General features: G+C 43.7%; 1 protein-coding gene across 1 annotated transcript; it reads left to right on the forward strand.

Annotated features, from left to right (window-relative positions):
- The first annotated feature begins 3994 nt into the window (after positions 1–3994).
- Positions 3995–7411, forward strand: il1b (interleukin 1, beta). Its single transcript, XM_070989142.1, has 6 exons — positions 3995–4078; positions 4420–4471; positions 5176–5365; positions 5864–6043; positions 6361–6497; positions 6742–7411. Exons 1-6 carry the CDS (start codon positions 4044–4046, stop codon positions 6955–6957), a joined length of 810 nt encoding a protein of 269 aa, XP_070845243.1. The 5' UTR covers positions 3995–4043; the 3' UTR covers positions 6958–7411.
- The last annotated feature ends 14572 nt before the right edge of the window (positions 7412–21983 follow it).

Here is a 21983-nt window from a genome sequence, read left to right on the forward strand (position 1 = left end):
TGCTCTCTCAGTTTTCTTTCTGGTATCAAACACCGGTCTTATTCTTTTCCTGCTACTACGCAGACCAAATGTCACAGATCTGAACCTGTAATTTAACTTTCTAGATCGACTAAACTGATAAAAACTGCAGCAAACTGAACTCTACTCACTGTGTACATCTGCAGTGTTTTCACACCATCTCAAGTGTGATTATGTTTGTGGTCATTAAAAAGTACAGGAAGGTGGGGGCACCGCCAAAAGGCCAAGGCATGGATTTTCCCAAAACATTGCATCATCATTCTTCAAAACTGACAAACCTAACCACTGAAAATCCCCCCCAACCTCAGCAAAACAAACTACACTCCAAAAATGATCAGAGATTAGAGAGGCATCTGAAACTCAGTCAATTCATTTGGTTCACCAGCATGAGGTTGGGATTTTAATGACTATAGCACGATTTGCCATGATTAACAGTAAATCCGACGGAGTCAGTCGCCACCCAGGCAGCTAAAAGCAAACTGCTCTTCACAGTCATGATAATCGCTGGCAGTTAATTTGGTATTTTACATAAAAAAAACAAAAAGTTGGAAGAAGCTGAGAGGTTTGGTCAATGTCAGACTCAGAGCGTGAGGCTGTGGCTATTTCCTGAAGCAGTATGTACCAGGACTCAGGAGTCGAGCTTCATGAACATTTCCATACGCCCTCTCCGGTCTTTTTGCTGGGATTGTATTTGACCACAGACGTGTCAGTGAAAGTAATTAATACATACAACCAATTTCATATGTACACATGAACATTTACAAGTCTAATTACTGTACAACAGTGACTGACCAGAGGCAGTTTGAGCTCTTGCTCTCTTTCTTCAAGGTTTTCACTGTCCTACGGAAGCTGAGAACGGCCAAAATGATTTCTTTAATGCCGTTATCTTGAGAAAACGAGCTTTGTCATTGGTGGAGTAGGTCGAGTGGGGTTTGCATGAAAGAGGAGAGGTGCATGCTAACAAAGCAAAGGGAAGAACTGAAGAGGAACTAAAGCTGCAACATAAGCGAACAGGTGCCTGCAGGGAAGAAGAGGCAGGCTGTTAGCAGCCGCCGGGGCTCCTCTCCAGGCCTCAGCAGGAGCTCGTTTACCCCGAGAGCAGCCTGGACAAACAGCCCAAACATCTAGAGTCATACCTGAGGACAGGACATCCATCCGTCCGATAAGTCTGTCCATGACAATAATGTGAAGTCTGTGCAGGAGCAAATCAGATAAAACTGCAGCTTCAAGAGCATCAGTAACTTTACACTTGCTCAAACATGTAGCAGTACACTCTGGAGAGGAACTTAAAATCAAATCACAAAGACGTTTAAAAGACATCACTCCTGCAGCTGAGCACCGACAACAAGTCCGGAGCAAATTCAGCATTAGCTTGTTCATCTCCCCGTGTCTGACTGCTGCTCAAAAATAAGCCCAGCAGTCGTCCCAGGATTCCCAACTGGACCTGAACCCGAACTGGGCTCCTCAACCAAACTGCTTTAATCGCCAAACCCGCTGCCTAAACAGCCTTAATGCCAGCCTTACAGCCGCAACCACCACCATCAACCTGCAGCAGTCAACAGCTGTTCTTTGTTGCATCAATCAAACAACCCCCATGATGGAGTGTCCACAAAAGGTGGATCGACGCACAAACACACCAGGACCAGCTAATCAGCATGTACTCGAACGCAACACAAGCTAATCCCCACAGAACACCACGCTCACACATATCAAATTACCTGCATATCTCTATGAATGAGCCCCCAGTTTATCACAAACAAAAGGCTCGAAAGGCTGTGAATCATCGAAGAGTCTGAGATTAATTATGACAAAAGTTCAAAAACACGTGGAGAGTGAAGGTCAGTGGAATCAGGGGTGAAGGGTGAGCATGAGAGTGTGTGAGCGCATGTTAATGACGGGAAGAACTGATGAGGAACTAAAGCTGCAACATAACCTTACATTATAAATATTACCCTGCACTGTGTATGACTGGTAACTCTTATATATACATTTAAGTGTGTGTGTAATTTGTAATTTTTGCAAGTGATTGAAATAAGAAGAGAGATTAACAAAACACCCTACAGGTGGTTTATACCCTCAAAATGAAAATCAAGCAGCCTGTAGTTAAGTTTAATTTTGGGCTGTTGAAGACATTTTTTACTATAAACACAGATATAATATAATACAAAGCCAGAAAGTGGACTCGGGACACAGCTACGTCATGAAAACAACGAACTTTCAGTCAGAGAATAAGAAATGAAAGCACTCCGTATCAGGTATCGTGATGCTAAACGTGGTTTTGGTATCAATGTGAAAACGTTGGTATCGTGACAGCGCTGCTTCTAATTAGTGAAAATTAGCACGCTAACACCCAAAACTAAAATGTATTATTTCTGCTTACCACGTTAGCATTGCCACTGTGCACATGTTAGCATGCTTACGTTAGCATTTAGCTCAGCCTCAGAGAGCCGAGACTCGCGTTCAAACGGGATTTCTGAAAGCAGGAAACTCCCTTCACTTCCACGTTCTTGGGTCGGAAGCAGATTATTCAGAACTTCGGCCAATGAAACCAGAAGTGTATTTATCGCAATCTGGGTGAAACCTTTCAACTCTCAGTGCAAATATACCTGAAACACGCAGTGATGCCAGTAGGAAGTATTATCTAGCTGTTCCATCAACAGGTGTGAAGAGAACGCTGAATTCACTGGAAGTCGATTAAATACTGTAGTGAATATTTCTCATATTTCCTCTTCTGCTCTTTTGCTTCGAAGTCTTTCTAAACACAGTCTCACTAGCTGCTAATTGGATTGTGTTTTTCCTGTCAGCATATGGAAACTCGATGTTTTGATGAAAAGCTTAATTACGTCAACCCTCGAATGGTTCATCCTCACAGCTCGACCAGACTTGGGAATCCCCCCCGCTCTTCTTTCTTCTTCTGCATGAGTAAACCTGGAGGTGATTGTATCTGACATGTGGTTAGAAACCGCTGTTGGATGTGTAATAAGGTTATCGGTTATCTCATGTTTAGTCTCATGTTTAGTTTGTCTTTTTGCACCAGCATTCACAACTAATGTACCTCAACAAGTACTGTAAGTATTCACAATACAATAATAGAAGACACAATGCAGCATTTTTCCTGCAATACCCAACTACCTGCCAGTGCTTTGAGCCCAGGGGTGGGAGGAAGTATTTTTCTGGGTCAAATGAGCTCATGTTATGAGAAGACACGTTACTGGTAGGCATCTCCAATGTCACGCGATAAAAACAATTATTCAAAACAGTGACTCAGAAGCTAAATCAGAAGAACTACACTGCACGAATCTTTATTAATGCTTAAAGTTATGCATAATTATGGCCGTGGCCACTCCGAGTGACAGCTAGCCGCTAGGTTTCAGCAAGCAGGCATAATGTGGCCAACCTCAGCTCCACCCACGCTCCACCTCTTTGTGTAGAGTTTTCGGTGTTAGCATTAGCTTATGCCAGCTAGCAAAAGTCACCATCTCTGCCTACGAAATCCACAGCAGTCACCTGGAAAGTGTCACATATTGTTTCCTGTGACAGAAAGATGAGTGAAAGCTTCTTATATTTACATATGCACCTATTTTCCCCTCCTTGTATGTATGTAACGGTTATATGTTACCTCTGCTCAGCTTTGTTGCTTTGTTTTTATCTGCAACACTGAGAGCAACTGAAAGTTCTTGTTTGTGTTCACATACTTGGCCAAAATGCTGGTTCTGATTCTGAAACCAGCTGATTTAACAACTGTCTCTGGTGTCAAGTGGACAGAGCGTTTCGCATTTTCTATTCTCACTCGATGAAGTCGGCGTGGACCTTCATGTGGTTTTTGATGTCAGAGGAAGTTAGCATGTGAAGCCACAACGAGGAAGCTGTGAGACTATAAAAGACGGCTCAGACTAAGGCGCACACAGGTGGGACGAGACTATCAACTGGAAGCTTCTGTGACCAAAAAAAAAAACCAAAAAACAAACACTTAAAGTACTCAACTTCTCATATTTAATCATTCTTTAACAGTTTACATCAAGACAATGTGCGACTTCGATCTGTCTCAAGCTCTGGAGGGGTAAGTTCAAGAAAGTGACCTCACATGATTTAAATCTAACTAAATGCTTTTTTCACTACCTCCTGAAAACACTGAGATTCGTTTCTGAAAATATTTTGCAAAAAGCCCGAAATGCCAAGCGACCGCCTGTGAAAAGGGAACAATTTGAGCCTGTGTGGAACATGTGTTTCACTTCTGACTTCCAGCATCCGGCACATGTGCTGGTGAACAAAACGGGACAAAAAACGGTGAAAATTAGCAGTTGGGTTGATAAAATTATTAATTACAGGTACGTGTCATTAAAGTTCCAATTAAGAGCTTTTAGAAAGGCATATTTTATATTCGCCTGCTCTGTGTTTCAGCTCAACTGAACTAGACGACGGAGGAATTGAATCCTGCTGCTTTAACATGAAGGTAAGATGATGAGTGTTTACGGAGCGCCGTTCAGGCCATAATTCACTTCATGTTCACTCAGATTGTTCATTTTAGAAATATGCATTTTCACTGTCATGCATTGCCACTTTCACATGCCTTAAGTGAGCATCATAAAGAATACATGTATGCAGGATATGTGTATGTATGAATATATAATAATACCACCGGATGCAGTGCTTATATTCACCTAAAATATCTGTCTGACACACTGAAATAACAGCTATAGAATACTTAATCTGACACACCTTATTTCTCACAAGCTCCTCCATTCAAATACTGAAGGTCCTGGTTAAAAAATATTACATGTATGAGCTTAAATTATTGACATTGTATGAATTTAACTGGGAGGATAAGATATATCAGGATATATTAGGGTAGACACACAAGATTTGTTCGAGGGTTTTGATTTTATGTGATTGACAAAATCAGACCAAAAACGTGGACGTTTGAGAGCTAAAGCACTGTGTGTAGAAGTGAAATTATATATTTGTGTGTTTGAAAATGTTGTGTGTGAGGTTCTACATGCATGTGAGGGACCCTGTATCCTGAGCTGCAGTGTTATTTGCATTTACTGATCTACTTTCACTGAGTTGTTCAAATGTCGCTGCTTTGACTTTGTGTGACTCAGCTAAGAGGAAGCACCTGCCGGAGGACCAGATGTGTAGTTTCTCTTCTCTCTGCAGGATGTTCAGGACGAGGTCGTCAGACTCGACGAGGGGCTGGATCTGGTGCTTTCCCACAACCCGAAGACCATGCAGTGTGTCGCCTACCTGATGCTGGCCGTGAACAGGATGAAAAGGCCCCTCGTGAGCAGCGGCGGGCGGCTAAATGAGGGTGCGCTCTGCAGCGTTATCATGGACAGCGTAGTGGACGGTGGGTAAAAACGCTGTTTCACATCAGTGTTTCGCAAGTTCCCTTAATTGTGTAACAAAGCTGACGTGAAACCAGAACTTCCAAGAGAAATAAAAGCCCCATTCAAAAGCCCACTGACATTTGTAACTACATTAACATTAACTACATTTACAGATAAGAATGGTTCAGTTCAAATGGTTCGATCATTAAAAAACAATGACCAGACGCTCCCTGAATGTCACGTAAAAAGAGGAGTACATTGGTGAGTCCAGAGCGGCAACAGGAGAGGACTGAAGCCTGTACGAGTTTCTATGCAGAGCCGGAAAAACGACTTCAGAAGAGAGCGTCGGAGATTTTTATCGATATGGAAGTAACCAAGTGCCTGCCCTGCCGCGCCGCTGAATTCTGATTGGACAGGAAATCGTTTTAACTTAAAATCACAAAGGCTACAACAGAAGCTAGCCTCGACGTGACGTCACGTCTGCTCTCTGAAAGACATCGGCCTCCATCTCTCCACAGAAACGGTTGTCAAGACGACAGAGAACGTCTCCACGGGGGTGACGCGAGGTAAATTCCAGCGCGTGAACAGCGTGAGGCTGTGCACGCTGTGTGACACGTCACAGAAAGACATCGTCCACCAATCAGGAGCCATGAACCTGAAGGCCATCACTCTGCAAGGAGGACACTGTGAAAGCAAAGGTACGAGGACCACGAGTCCAAGACGTATTTACTCAAGTGCTGCACTTTGATGTTGTACTTTACAGCATATTTTAAGATTTTCCATGAAAAGATCTGCGATACGCTAAAGACACTGTGTTCTATTATTGTATTTAATGTATCAGCACTTTTCTCTCCCATCAATCACCTGACGACCTCTCAGATTTATGTGGTGACCCTTACTTGAAGTGCATGTTGCTGATAGTCCTTCTGTAGTTTTAAGATTTGAATGCAGGACTTCTTCTACAGTTCAGACTAAAACAAACGTTCTCCCGAACAACTTTCTGTCTGCACTTCAGTGAGCTTCAAGCTGTCGAGGTACATCGCTCCCTGCCTCTCTGCTGGTGGAGCTCAGACCGTCGTTCTGTCCATCACCAGCAGCAACCTCCACCTTTCCTGCTGTATGAAAGACGGCAGAGCGGTGCTGAATCTGGAGGTACATCCTTTTTTGGACTTTTTACGGCGTCATTATTTAATAAATCAATGTTTTGGCTTTAATCTTTTCACTTGTTTGATTTGATCTCAAAAATGTTACATTTTAAAATGTTTTCATTCATGTTTTTTTTCATAACTAACTTTCATCTTTTTTTTTTGTTTTTTTTTATTTTTTATTTTTTGCTTTTATGGCAGTAAAGTGCTTCTGTACATTAAAGGATTTCTCTCCTTGTGTCTCGTGGCAGGAATGCTGTGAGGAGGATTTGCAAACGATTAGCACGGACAGAAACATGGATCGTTTCCTCTTCTTCAAGCGATCCACGGGACTCTCTGAGACTACCTTTGAGTCGGTCACGTGCAGCGGTTGGTTCATCAGCACTTCCTACGAGGGCGAAAACCAGCCTGTGGAGATGTGTGAGGCCGACACCTACAGACGTCTCACCAGCTTCAAACTAAACTAAAAAATACTGCTGTGTGTTCAGACTGCCTCCCTGTTTATGAGGACTCTTTTTGTAGTTTACCTCTTCTGCCTCACCACTAGATGGCGTGATTGTCTGCAGTCGTCCCTCAGCCTGCAGCGATGATGCTCTGAAAGTGACATTACTAATGTATCAGTGTAACGCACTAAAAACAGTTTTGCTTTATATCATTTTTATTCCTAAACAATATGCTAGTCTTGTCATATTTGATAGAGAAACCTGTAAAAGGATATTCTTTTTTTATAATCATTTATAACTATCTATTTTTTGATATGATATTCATTCTAATTGTTCCTGAAATTCAGTTTATTTGTCTCTTGTCTGTTAGTATAAATGTGTTGTTCAGTTTTTTGCAACAGGAAACATTTGAATGTAAAAACTTTAAAAGTTTGTTTGGCTAAATGTGCCTGGCTCTGCAAAAATAAATATTATTCTTAATAATCATTGTTATATGAAATGTTTGCTATGTATTTTAGATATCTTAGATAGCTAACAGAGGCTTTAGAGGTTGTACTTAAAGGACACATGACGAAGATAATCAGCCTGAAGCAAATACATAACTGCGGTCCAATTTAATGTCCAATAAAAACGGACATTAAAGGCACACACATAGACAACCACAGTGCATGAGAAGTGCAAGTTTTCAGTTTCAGATGTTTGCGTGAGTTCAGCTCGCCGAGCTCACAGAAGGCCAGTGAGGTTTTGGAGATGTCATTTTATGAGATGTTTTGCTGACATGAAGGGAGAAATTGGGGGAAAAAAAAACACTGGAAGCTTTATTTTAAACTTTTAATCCCAGCGTGAACGACATGTGTTCATCTTCTTCATCCAGTCATGTGTTCACAAAGAGGTGAGCTCGCTCCATCCTCGCTGTGATCGACTGAGCCTTTCCAGGATGACCCTCTCATACCCAATCATGACGCTCTCACCTGTTACCAATCAGCCTGTTTACCTGTGGGATGATCCAAACAGGTGTTTTTGGAGCGTTCCACATCTTTCCCAGTCTTTGCATGCTGCTGCGTCAGATTCAGAGTAAGCAGATATTCCCAGAAACCAGTGAAGCTGATGTGGAGAAACATTAAATATATTGACTTTGTGCTGTTTTCAGTTGAGTTTATGTCAAAAACGATTAGCGAGTTATCACATTGCAGTCGTGGTTGTACGTCACACGTGAAGGATTAACAGTTTTTCCCTCTTCTCTCCGTCCTTTACAAGCTGTGGTCGATTCGGGTTATTTTGGTGAACGGTTTTGTGCCTCAGGTAGCAGCAGCGCACGGTGTTAACTGCACATGCTAATTAGGCGGTTTTGGCTGCCTGCTCTGTTGCCAGGGCTGTTTTGGTCTTTGGTTTTGCTCTGGTTTAGGAAATGTGTTGTTGTTCTCTGGAAGCGTCGGATTGTCGTGTCTCATTCAGAAGGTCGTCTAAGTGTCACTGTGGTGATATCTTCAGGGATTTCTCGTTAGGCTGCAGGATGCTTCCCCTTCGGGTTGTGTCATTTTTTTGTTTTGTTGTTGTGTTGGCTGCTTTCAGACATCTCCGGGCCGCAGTCGCGCGATCTCGTGAGGCTGCCTGCTTGCAGTTCGCTCGACGTACCCGCCGGGTTCCTGCTTATAGTCCACCCACCACAGAACCGCAGGAAGACTGGGGCTGAGCTTTCAGCCAGATTTGGTGAAGCAGTCAGGGGGAAATTCTCCGAGGGTTGTCATTTGCTCGAAGTGCGTGTATGGCAGTCAGCACGTTACTGTCTGTAAGGGTAATTTGTAATTATGGCTTCCTTGTTTGGGATTGTTGATGCATCCGAAGCTGTAAAAAGGATCAGCTGTTGCAAATAGCGTGGTTATGGTGGCAGAGTGTGGAACTATTGTCACCGGCCGTTGGAAGGATCAACGTCCTGTTTTCAGGTCTGCAAGTAAGTTGTGGTTCTAGGTTACAAACGTCCTGGCTGCAGACAAATCACTGACCCCGTTCACACCTGGCATCAGGTAATCCGATCAGAAGTGGACGGCTGAGGCACACTGCCGCTCACACCTGTGTCTATCATGCTGTCTGCAAGGTGTCCCGCTGACCACTTGTGTTCAGATTTCATTCCTGCCTACGTCACTTTGGGTCAAAGGGCCCCACGCAGCTATTAGGAGCTGCCATGTTTGTTTCACGCTGGCCAACAGCTAGCTAAGAAAACAGAACTGTGACTGACACCACAAAGACATTCACAACTTTCTGAAAGCAGGACAAGACCAAACAGGACCTTGTACTCCACGTAAATCAGCTCTCTTCTCCATTTTCACTGAACGCTGAAACCAAAACAACTACCACATTCTGCGCTGATGAGGCGTGTTCCTGTCACGACCTTATCGAGGACGCTCACAGTAACGTTCACACTACAAAAGACATGTGGTCACATCGTGACCTCGGCAAGTGGTTTGACTGATTGGATCACAATGCATCTTGGCGGCCGTTCACGCTTGTATTTAGCGCCATCCACTGGTGATCCAGTCGCCCGTGACGCGTGTCAATGCAGCTGTAAACAGGGTTTTTAGTTTAGACATCCCTCCTCAGCCTCATGAATCGTTTCTCTAATTTGCTTCAGTTTGGTTTAGTTTGATTTTTATAAAAAAATTTCCATTAACTTTCACCTGTTATGTTCATTTATATCATCCATATATTTCCAATTTCACCAATAAACCCTTCATCTCCATAAATAATGTCTTATTTCTGCTTTTACAACAAAGAACTGTCTTTATTTATCATTGACTGAAGATCGTCGTCTCTTTAGATGAATTGTCTGTAACTAAAACCAGCAAAATTATTTTTTTTAACAGTTGGAGAAGTTAGTGGACTTTCTCAGCCCTGACTAGAGTCTGCAGTCTTCCTCACAACCTGAGAGGCAAAATCCAGGAAAACCAGATATCAAACCGTGGCCCAAATATCGGTCAGGCTTTGCTCTGCGAGGTCGAACAGCCAGTAGGTTAGGAGCTAAAATGACCAAGATTAAGATTTTATCATAGTAAACATTTGCACGGTTACTCAATGAGCTGCAGGCTTTAGATGTCACATAATCTGGTGAAATTATCAGATTAAAAACGTGCTAATCCCAGTCTCCAGAGGACAGCGAGGATGTTAATGACCTTGGAATTAAACACATCTGGCACCACCGCACACACGAGGCGAGAACACACGATTGAAAGTCATTTTCTCTCCTTTTATTAATAACCTGGATTATTAATAACCTGAATTTGCATGGATTAGCAGTGCTGCTGTCATACACTGATCTTTTCATGTCTCACTTCAACGTTTCTGTCATATTCACTCACTCATTCAGCATCCTTTCATGAGCTCCACTGCGAGCAGAGACTGAGCCTTTGTGGTTTTACAGTTAAACGATTAATTTGTGAGTGCAGAAAAAAACGACAGCTCCCAGAAGTTCTGGTGTCACTTCGGGTCTCTATCGTCCATTTGAGTTCAGTTTCTTGTATCTGCACATCATCTGAGGCGTTGCTTCTTCATGTAACTCCTTAATGCAGAAGTACAAATCCAGCTCTGGAGCTGCAGGTAGGTGTGTTTCGTCACCTTGGACAGAGCCCGGCTAGCTGTTTCCACTTGTTTCCAGTCTTTATGCTAAGCTAAGCTAAGCAGAAATGTTGAACTATTTCTTAGAGTTCTGTTCTGTTGTGTCGCTCACAGCTGTGACGTTACATAACTGGGTCCACTTCGATCTGTGAGCGGTTATAATATAATTTAGTGACAGGCTGTAAAACCACAACGTCTTGTGCTCGTGACTCAGTTTAGAACACATGGTTTGAAGCCTTCCTCATGACAGACACACGCAGAACAGCCTGTAATCTGAATTTCCCTGCACTCACCAAATTGAATGTCAATCTGTTCATACACATTCACAATGACAGACTTAAATAAACTCGGCCAATCAGAGGCAGTTCACAGGAAGTCGACGTCTTCTCATTGGTAGAGCCTGCGCGGGTTTGCATGGCGACACCTTGGGCTGTTTCTTGACTGACTGCACACCAACGAGAGATGCTGAGCCGTAGCTCTGCGCTGCACCGTGGCTTCCTGAAGCAGATTATAGAGGGATGTGCATTTAACTTTAAAGAGGCAAAATGGCGCAGACAAGCTGAAGAGGTCGAGAGAGTAAATCTATATGACAGCACGCACGGCTGCTGGTGTTTCATCCTTCGTTCTCACGTCGTCATCCTCACCGATGCCTCGTCAGAACGCACATTTACAGAACACTGCTGCCTGCGAAGACCTCAATGATTTATAGACCCTGCAGCTCCAAAACCTTCAGTTTTAGTGATGGCCAGAGATGTAAAAATCACGTGTCAGCATGTGTGAACGTCCAGGTTTGTGTGCATCACACGCATCGCCTCACATCTAACGAGGACATATGATCTCATGTCGGAAATCACGAGAGAAACTTGCATCCCAGAAACTCATCGCACACACGTGCAGGGGTGCATGACCGGTAATAAACCTACTGTGTGTGGGCCTATCACTGTGTGTGTGTGCGCGTGTGTGTGTGTCTCCCTCTGCCATGCACATTCCCGGCACATGGCAACAGAAGCTAAATATAGCCCGGCAGCTCGGCTTCACAGCGGGATCATGCTTCCTCTTGCGAGCGTAGGATCCCTCCCCGCCGCTGTCCCTGTTTCTCTGCTTCCTACCAACATGGGTTCATCTCGTGCACCTCTCCCCCCTCTTTTCTTCCCCTTTACTTCCTCCCTCTTTGTCACCCTCCTCCCTCATCATCATCCTCCCTGTCTCCAGATAATAATCCCGTTCTTTGCACCTTTTTCTCTCTGGATTTCAGCTGAAAAACCAGATTACTAAGCCACCTTCAGTCCACACACACGCACGCACACACACACACACACACACACACACACACACACACACACACACACACACACACACACACACACACACACACACACACACACACACACACACACACACGTAATCATTTCACATTGTGAGCTTCCTGATTGATTAGCAACTACAACGACAGCATACGCTGAAAATCCAGCCATGTTTTGAGGTCAAACAGCATATTTGATAACCCATTAGCTACCATTAGGCAACCGCTGACGTTAGCATTCAACCATGCCCTCGCTAACATTACCGTTTGGTAGTTTTACAAGATACGAGAGGAAATTAATTGTGAAATATTTGAAATATTGTGACTTTTTTGCATTTTATTTTGTTAGAATTTCTTGGTAGCGTAGCTTCGCTGTGGTTCAATTTCTTCCAGTGTGAAGTAATTAGCTATAAGAGCTCGAATTAGCTGGAATTAGCTAGCTAATTGGCTACAAAAGTAATAATAATGATATAAAAAATAAAGACATAAAATCAGGGATTCATTTTTATACATTAAGTACTTTTACCGTCAATAATATTTGCTTCACCTCAGTATATTTTGCTTGTAATGTAGTTTTTTTACACAGTATTACATGAAATTTCAAAGGGAAATATTGTACTGTTTACACTTTTATCCAAAGTGGCTATAATCAGTATTTGTATACCAGCACTGTACTGTAAAAGGGTATTTCTTCAGACGTGGCCTTCTCTGTGCGCTTTGGCCTTCGGTCCACACACACACACAGTTTTAGGGTTTAAAAGGATCTTTTAGTGAAGATGCTCAGAATCCGTTCCCAGAGCTGACGTGTTGTCGGGGAAGACTCTCGTCTGTCTGTTTGTTCCATAGTTTAACGTTACACGAGGCAACATTTGGTACAAACAGCCGACATGTTAGAGCATGAGCAGGACTCCCAGACAGTCCGCATTTTCCTGGGTTTTGCTAACTTCATATTCGAGTGTGATAAAGAGGAATAACTCCACTTCACCATCACTGCACACATGTGATTCCTGCCTGTGTTTTTGCATTTGGACAGAGATGTTTTTAAAATAGCGCTTGTGAGAACAGGACTTTTCTGAGAACAAAAGAGGAAAAACACTGTTTTCAAAAATACTCATGTACATGTGGTCTGGGCATCATTTTCAGCCACAGCAGGCAGCTGTTTTCAGGGGAAAAGCTGTAAAAAGCCTCTGTCCACTACCTGCTGAGCAGCAAACAGCAGACAGACACAGTTAGAGACGAGCTGGTGAACATGGTGGAGCATTTAGCAGCTAAAGAGACAGGTATGTCCCTCGGGAGGGGGTGGAGACCAAAAACAGAGCTAAAAGACAGAGAACTTTGGACTGTTTGCAAACAAGTTTGTTATATCAATTTGTGTTTACGACTTGTTTCTGCTGCCCTCGAGTGGCCACACACATGCATTCTACATTAGCTTTAATTTACTATTTATGATTTTCGCGCAAACAAATAATCACAATTAGCTGCACCTCGACACTAAGATACACACGATGAAAATACTTTAAATGCAGGACGTTTACTTCTGCAAGATCTACATACTTCTTCTTCCACTGCTGGAGGGCATCACACACACACACACACACACACACACACACACACACACACACACACACACACACACACACACACACACACACACACACACACACACACACACACACACACACACACACACTTACAGAAGTCAGTGGGGTTGGATCTGACTGATCCTAGCAGGATAGTAACGGACTGCTGGGAGCATGTGGTGTAATCCTGGCTTGATTTGGCGCACTGCCTAGTGAGGTATTACATTGCTCACAGGCTGCATTAGTCCCACTGTTCACATGTGCATGCTTGCACACATTACTGCCACGCTGCCCGGGAGGTGAGAGTGGGAAGAAAGTGGTGATGGGAGGTCATGGGGGACGCGGAGCTTTCCAGCTTGGAGATGAGCAAATTGACAGTGCGTGGAGACTTTGAGATGTGATAATGTATCTGTTGAGGACTCCTGCTGGCTTGGATGGGGAGAATGTGAATGCTAATTATGGGTATCTTATGTGCTTGGGGCATGAACGGAGCTGCAATTATAGCCTCCATCAGTGGACTATAATGTAGCACTCTGGACATCTGAACAGCTCCTGAGACTCTCTTCACTGACTGACTGATTATGAGGTGAGACGTCTGCAGTGGTGGAAAGTAACTATGTACATTTACTCAAGTACAAGTATGATGTGCCTGTATTTTACTTGAGTAATTCCTATTTCAGAGGGGAATGTTTTACTCTATATTGCATTGTGTAATCTGCCAGCTGGGATCACTAGTAACTTTTGTGTACATAGTTAAATTAATACCTCCAGTAAAAACTGAACTCGGCTCCTGTATCTTTGCAAAGGCAGAAAGTGTGGCCGAGAGGCTGGATTGGACTGCATTAGATTGTGCAGATGTACCTAATAAAGTGGCCACTGAATGTACAGGACACTCATTAAAAACAAAGCCATGTTTTAAGCAATGCAAATGTAACTCCTCTAAAGCTGTAATCTGCCTGAAATTATTTTTTATTTCACTTCTGGCGGCGTACATTAAGAAAAATTCAGTGAATTTAAAGGCGCACTTTGAAATAAAGAAAATTAGCATCTGCCAGTCAAACCTCACCGATCAGAGCAGCGGAGGGTGAGGCCTGATGCAACGCTGTGATCAGTTTGCTATCATCCAGAGTCCTGACAGATACACACAAATGAATACTAATGTGTGAATGCATAAAAATAGATTTGAATAATTTGAATTGGACTGTGCACAAAAACTGTGGTTGCATAACACGTTTTGTAAATGTGAAAAGTAGGGTACCAACAGCGCTGCCCACCAGCGACACTGCTCTGCATGTGGCAGATGTGACGCGTGGATGCTGTCGGGGACACTGATTTCCAGGCTTTCCAATGAATAAAACTCAACTAAACGTGTTTACGCGTTTGCTTTTCTTTTAGCAGCAAGACGGGCCTTTGTGTAACTTCGTGTCTGTCTTTTAAAGCTGCTTTGATTTCTATTTTCATTTACCTTTTTTCCAAAAACCTGCACACAAAACCTGATAAAGTGTTTACGGCGAACAGAAGCCTTTCACATCCAGCAGACTCAGAACAACATCAGCATTCATTTCTGTTTCTGTCCACCTGGTCAACCCAATATCCGCCGTCCTTTCGGCTCCGCTCTGGTCTCCACCAACTCCTGAGAAAAGCATTGGCTCTTTAGCTGCTAGGTGCTCCACTTTCTTCGCCACCTGTCTCTAATTTCGACGTTTGGCGCTGCTCAGGTAGTGTGTGGTGGGCTTGGCTATTTGAAACCACCTACTACAGCAGCAGCAGCAGCAGCAGCAGCAGCAGCAGCAGCAGCAGCAGCAGCAGCAGCTGATTTGGGCAAATGGTAGCACGCAAAATGCAAACAAAAATATAATTTGCAGTAGCCAAAAATACCTACTGATTCAACCACCAGTCCCACTCACAGACCAGCTGGTCCCAGTCACACAGACCACTGCAACAACTATGGCACAAAAGCCAGGCCACAGCTGGAGGTGTGGAGGGGGCTCACTTGTATCAGGTTGGCCTCGGGCCCCCTGGCACCACATCCTGGCCGCACCCCTGACCATACAAATTTACTCAACACATATATCACACTTACCTCTGCGCTGACTCGACCTGCTTCTCTTTGGTGACGTCAGATGGTGGTAGTGATGATGATGATGATGATGATGATGATGATGATGATGATGATGATGATGATGATGCTACACGCAGCTGGTTTTCAGTCTTTCCTTTTAAACAGGGCTGATCTCAGCAGCAGGTTGTTGCAGCTGCTTACATGCAGACAGGAACATGCAAAGTCTCCATGAATTATTCCAGACAAACTGACCGGCTGGAGCAGTTTGACTTAGCCTCATGCTAGCAGCTCCACAGCAGCAGCAACAAAGCACAAATTCTCCTTCTGAATGACGTTTTGGCTTCTCAGCTGTTAGCTCAAACCTGCCCGCAGAACACTGTCTCCGTCAGAAAGCTGCTTGTTGGGCAGCCAAACTCCTCTGAAGCTAACTTTATATGGAGCTCATCCAGGTTAGCATGTTTGTAGCTGGAATGACTCTGGAGATTAGCCTTCTTCATCTCCACGAGCTCGTCCCCACAAACTAACTAAAACACGTTGGTTTGTCTGTTACTTAAAAAAATCGTTTGTCCATCTCTCTAGAAAACCGCGATACTCCACAGCTACTTCCGTGTTGTTGACTGGCGCCATGATGGATTGACGTATTTCAACCGCGACCTGTGTGTTGCGTTCAGGAACCGCCCTGAAAACCCCCTGTTATCATTTTATGGGATTTTTGTTATCGCTGAGCCCGGAGGCCGGAGGTTCCCCAACACTGAGAAAGGAGAAATTGCCTTTCTAACACAATTGGTCAGCTGCAATCATGTTCAATGTGGAGCAACATTAATTACAATGTTGTAGGGACACCAACACAGCGATATCAAATAAACCTTTGCCAATAAGCACAACACAAAGTAGAGCTGAGGCTGATGGGAGATGATTTGTTGTGGCAGAGTTCAGCCATTGGACAAATTTAAATTTTCACCTCAAGGCAGTCAGAGGGTCACTGAAGGTGTTACGATGCATCCTGAGACGAACATGAATGTCTGAACCAAATTTCATGACAATCCATTATACAGTTGTTCAAACATTTCACTGAAATCCACAAATGTGAACCTCTTTGTAGCCCTAGAGGAAATGCCAGAGGATGACCAAAGTCATTAAGATTCTTCCTCAGGCTACCAAATTTCAAGGCAGTCCATCCAGAAGTTGTTACTCGGCAGTTGCAAAATGATGGAGCGACTGATGCTGCCATCCTTTGAACCACTAATGCAGATTTAAGTAACGATATTGCTTGGATGAAAATCAGTTTGTTCCATTTGACCGTCAGCCGCGAAGCCTACTGGACACAGGCGAGAGCCAGCTGGAGTCATGACTGCATTTTCTCATTGAAAACCACAGAAATACAATAATAAAATCCTTTACAAAAGACTAGCTATATTTATATATTTTAGACGTACTGTGCAAATATGTTGGACCTGAAACAAAAAGCTAAAACAACTGTTTTCCATCCAAATGCTTGTGGAATCCACTGTGAGTCACTGCACTGTTGCATAGTTCACCTCATACTCACAGAGACCACATCTGTCAATACTGTGCTGCAAAGCCCAAGTCTTTTTATACATGATCTCTTTTCACGCCAGTCCAGTCCCTGCAGCGGCAGCCAGTGTGGAGGATTTAACTGTTCCATCGCGGCAGTGTGATGTCAGCTCTCATTAAGGAGCGCGAGGAGCGGCCTCTCACCTCAGAGCTGGGGGAATGGAGTTGTTCTTGTAATGCGCGATGTTACATTCAGCGTGTCTGTTTAAATATGCACAGAGGGCCTCGTTAATGGAGGTGCTACCTGAGTGCCTCTGAGAGTGCGCTCTGCAGCAGAGTCATTTCCAAGAACTTAACATGATTGTTCTTTTAAAACTGAACATCTGACGCCTCACCTGATCTAAACTCCTATATCCTCTTCTTTATCCTGTCTAGTAAATTGTTCACAGTTTGCTTAATAATATGCTAAGTGAAGTTTTAATGGATACCTAAGTGCTTGAATATTTCAACAACCGTATCAGACGGGCTGGTTAAATCCAGCTGTCTGTCAGAGGAGGAAAAACTAAAGGTTGCCAACTTTCCATGGCAGCATAACAAAGCTGTCGCATTCAGACAGCCGCCAGAATGGACTGCAGATAAGCGACTGCTCATGGCTGATACTTTTCAGCAATGTTTGCACGAAGGAAAGGAAATCATTCCATTCAGCGTCAAATGTAATGAATAGTGTGAGGAATGAGGGATGCAACCTGATTAACAGAGGTTTTCTTCCTTTGTTTAATACTGTAATACAGAGCTTTTCAAACTGTGAGTGGAAGCGTGGAGGCTGAGTCATAACTCCGGACACACAGACGTGATACACATATTTTTAGATTCAGTCTTACCCTGCCTGAGGGTATCATCATCTCTGGTGTCTATCACAAATGCAAACCCTTAGAAATCTGAAAAAAGACCTTCCTTATGACTGCAGAACTTGCTTGAGGGTCATCAGGGTTTTCGGTTTTTGGGGTTTTCCGAACCCGCCGTCATGAAAAAGGTCTTGAGCTAAACTCACAAGCAGAGTTGTCAGCGGTCAGGCCTGCTGCACCTCATTCACACGGCTCAATAACAGTGCAATCAAATGTTCTGCAGGGTCGCAATCAGCATCCTTAATTATTCTCTGCCTGTGTGACTAATAAGCCCTAATGAATACAGAGTGAACATCTTCGCTTCCAGCTAGTCCTGATGAAGATGTGATTAAAACGCACATGTGGTCGGTTTACAAATGCCTGTAAAATGTGGTATTGATATCAGTTTCAAAGATGGTTTGTGTTATTTTCAAGCTTTAAAACTTTCCAGCCGACGGATGGGATGGAATGCCTTTGTTGGTCGGTCCACCACTTTGGTCCAGACTGAAATATCCAAACAATTACCGGATGGATTTTCATCCAATGGTCCCCAGAGGATGACTCCTACCTGACTTTCCCTCTAACACCAGCATGACGTTGATATATCTGTTTCTTGGTGACGCCTTGACAGCCTTTGGATGGACTGATAAGAAATCTGGTTCAGGTACTGAAGCTCCATCATGATAACTTTGGTGATTCTGTAACTTTGATTTATGACCTAATAACCTGCAAACCTAATGACACCCCCCTCAGCCTCAGCTGTGGAGTGCTAATTAACAACCATTAGCATGCTAACATGCTAAACTAAGATGATTGTAGATTGTGTCAGCTGAACATCGGCGTGTTAGCATTGTCATTGTGGATATGTTAGCATGTTGGTTAGCTTAAAGCACCACTGTGCCAAAGTGTGGTCCCACAGAGCTGCTAGCGTGGCTGCAGACTGAACCTCTGTACAAAATCCAACTTTTAAAAACTGTTAACTCACTTTCACACCTTTGTGGATGGATTCTCACTTTGGAAGGAATATGATATGAGTACAACTCGTGCTTTGAGAGTAACAGCTCAGTAAAACTGTGTTTCACACTCGTCATTAATGAAGATGCAGTTCAGGAAGACAGAAAACCAAAGAAAAAATATGATACAAATACACCATCATTACTGCCAACACTGAATGTGTCACAGCAGCTTTTCAAGCTCCAAAAGAGTCGAGAGGAAGATGCTTGACTGGGGACAAATTATGAGACATCACCACGGCGCTCAACCGGAGGCTAAATGATGACGTCCTCTACATTTTGACAGAATAAACTCACCTCCCCAGATCATTCTTCATGTTCTTTGGCCTTTAAGAACCTAAATCACCAGAAAGAGAAGAAGTCTGGAGTCCTAATGAGGATCCAACGGGAGGCTCAGGATAAATGCATGCAGATATATGTAGGTCAAAAACACTATGAGTCCAACCGGAGACGGACAGCAGCCGTCCAAGAGCTCGCCTCTTATTTACAGCAGCCAGTGACTGTTGACTTTACGGGAAGGCGTGTTTGTTGAGACGTGCTCTGCGCATTAACGTCGTCACTATGAGAGCGTTGGGTTTATGTCTCCAAACAATGAGTACAATGTCCCTGCAGGTCTGACTGTCCACAGTGGTCCAAGCCTCATCATCACCTGCATGAAGTACTGGTGCCACACAAAGACGACAGCATCTTGTGCAGTAATGAAGTCAGACATGTTTTAAAGGATGCAAAGATTATGTACTATTAGTTTATTAATGTCAAGTGTGGAGTGATTTCTAGCATTTCAGACTGCTGGGGGGTCAAATCTGCTCGAGTGCATCATATTTCATATACTGGTAATTTATTTTGTATGTAAAATATTTATTCTCAAAGTTAAGAGAAATTTTAGCTGTTTTAGAGGAAGAAGTACAATATTTGTCTTTGAATTGTGGCAGAGTAGAAGTAAAAAGTGGCATAAAACAGCAGCAGCCAAGTGAACTGATAAGTACAGTACTTGATTAATGTACTTTCCCTGGACAGTATTCTCGTGTTGGAGCTTGTAGGAGACAATAAAACAATGAACTCACGAGCCACTCTGACCACAACGAACTAGCACACAAACGTCTCACCGCTGACTGTAATGAATGAATGAGCAGGCGCGAGGCTTCCTGAATGAATCCTCTCTGCAGGACCCGCCTGCACACGGCGGCGTGTTTCTGCACACGGCGGCGTGTTTCTGTAGGAGGATCCTGAGCGTGCCACATGTGAGCAGATCTCAGCACAAGCAGACTGTTGTATGACCGTGTCCCCGGGCAATGAGGTCCTAATGGCACAGCTGACTCCTTGACCAGGAATGCCAAGTCTGTGGAGGCCTCCCACATTAAAATAGCCAGCATGCCCCGTCAGCACACCCTCACAGCGTAAGCACGGGTGCCCAACAGCTGCCAGGTTTACGCTGAGTGGGGGAGCTGAGGAGAAGCGAAGAAGAAGAGGTCAGCAGGAGATGAGGGAGTCAGATTACCCTGAAGTCTCTTCTTCTTCTCCTTCTTCGGCCCCCTTTCTGCTCCCCAAACCAGCCGGGAAACCAGTTCAGCCGTATGTTTCCACACAGTGTCTTCACATCACGAGTGCGTCGAGGGACGAGGCGGTTAAAGGCCGCAGAGCGACCGCGACGAAGCAGCACATAGTTTTCATTTGCTTTGGATTCAAGAACAAGCTCTTGTTGTGTGGAGCTGCTTCCTGCAGACAGTCTTCATTAGCTTGAGAGACAGCTGCTCTGTGTGTGTGTGTGTGTGTGTGTGTGTGTGTGTGTGTGTGTGTGTGTGTGTGTGGAGAGCAACTGTAACACATATGGCCTTCATACTCTACTGCAACAACTTCTTGATACTGACCTCTTATCAGGGCTGCAACTAACAATTAGTATGTCGATTTTCTATATTTAAGGCTAAAAAGTCTCAGAAAATAGTAAAAATGCCTGTTGCAGTTTCCCAGAGCCCAACATGGCATCTACAAATTCCTTATTTTAGGCAGTAATTGGTCCAAACCCCAAAGATGTTCAGTTTAGCTTCACATATGGCAAAGAAAAGCAGCAAATCCTCACATCTGACGAGCTTAAAGCAGAGGATTTCTACATCTTTGCTTGAAAAAAGGAGCTATTTTTAATATATTTCCACTATGAAACGTATCAGCGGGGTCTTCACAGCCAGCTGGATCCACCTGAGCAACAGAAACTTTTAAGGTATTTCATCTTCTATCAAACATGACGTAGAAAATCAGCAAATCCTCACATCTAAGAAGCTGCAGGAACCAGAAAGAGAAGATTAACGGAATATAAACTACAGACGACGGTGACTTCAGCGCTGATCCAAGTTAAAATCAGCTAAAGTTAATGTGTCAGTGATTCAGCACAAAGAGTACTTTTATTCTGATACTTGAAGTACTTTGTTGTAACGTCGATCTGCTTTTAAAGTGTACTTGAGTTTTGTTTCCTTAAAGCACAAAAGACAAAAAATGTCCTCAGCTGGCCGACGGCGAACACGCTGAAGTAGATTTTAACACAATATTAAAACTTAAGAATAAAACATCAAGACTTCTCAAAATGTCACACTGGTGCTTTTAACCAAACCGGATGACAAACAACAGAAAGTAAATGAGCTCAAATGTTGATTTTTAAGGAACATTTCTGGTTCAATCATCTCAAATGTGAATATTTCTTCTTCTGTGGTTCTGAACTGATCATGTTTGGTTTTCTGTCGGTTGTACGACGAAACAGAAGATTTGCAGACGTGGTTTTGGCCTTCAGGAAGTGCAGCAGGCCTGATCTTTGGCTGCAGCCTCAGACCAGCTCGATGTGAGGCTGAAGCTTCACGCGACAGCTTTCCAAATCCTCACTCTGACCTCTTCAGTCAAAGGACAATAATCCTGGTCTGGATTTGATTTCGCTGGATTTCCCAGTAAGGATTTCTGAGTGGATCTCACGCAACTGAAGGCAAAGACGAGGCAAAAACACGCCGAGATGACAGCGAAACGACACCAGGGGAGGGAAAAAGCAAGCTGACTGTGTTGGTAATTGATCAATCGTTTGGTTTTATCAAGAAAAAACAGCAG

The sequence above is a fragment of the Chaetodon trifascialis genome, chromosome 20 (assembly GCF_039877785.1).
Source record: "Chaetodon trifascialis isolate fChaTrf1 chromosome 20, fChaTrf1.hap1, whole genome shotgun sequence".
Lineage (NCBI taxonomy): Eukaryota > Metazoa > Chordata > Actinopteri > Chaetodontiformes > Chaetodontidae > Chaetodon > Chaetodon trifascialis.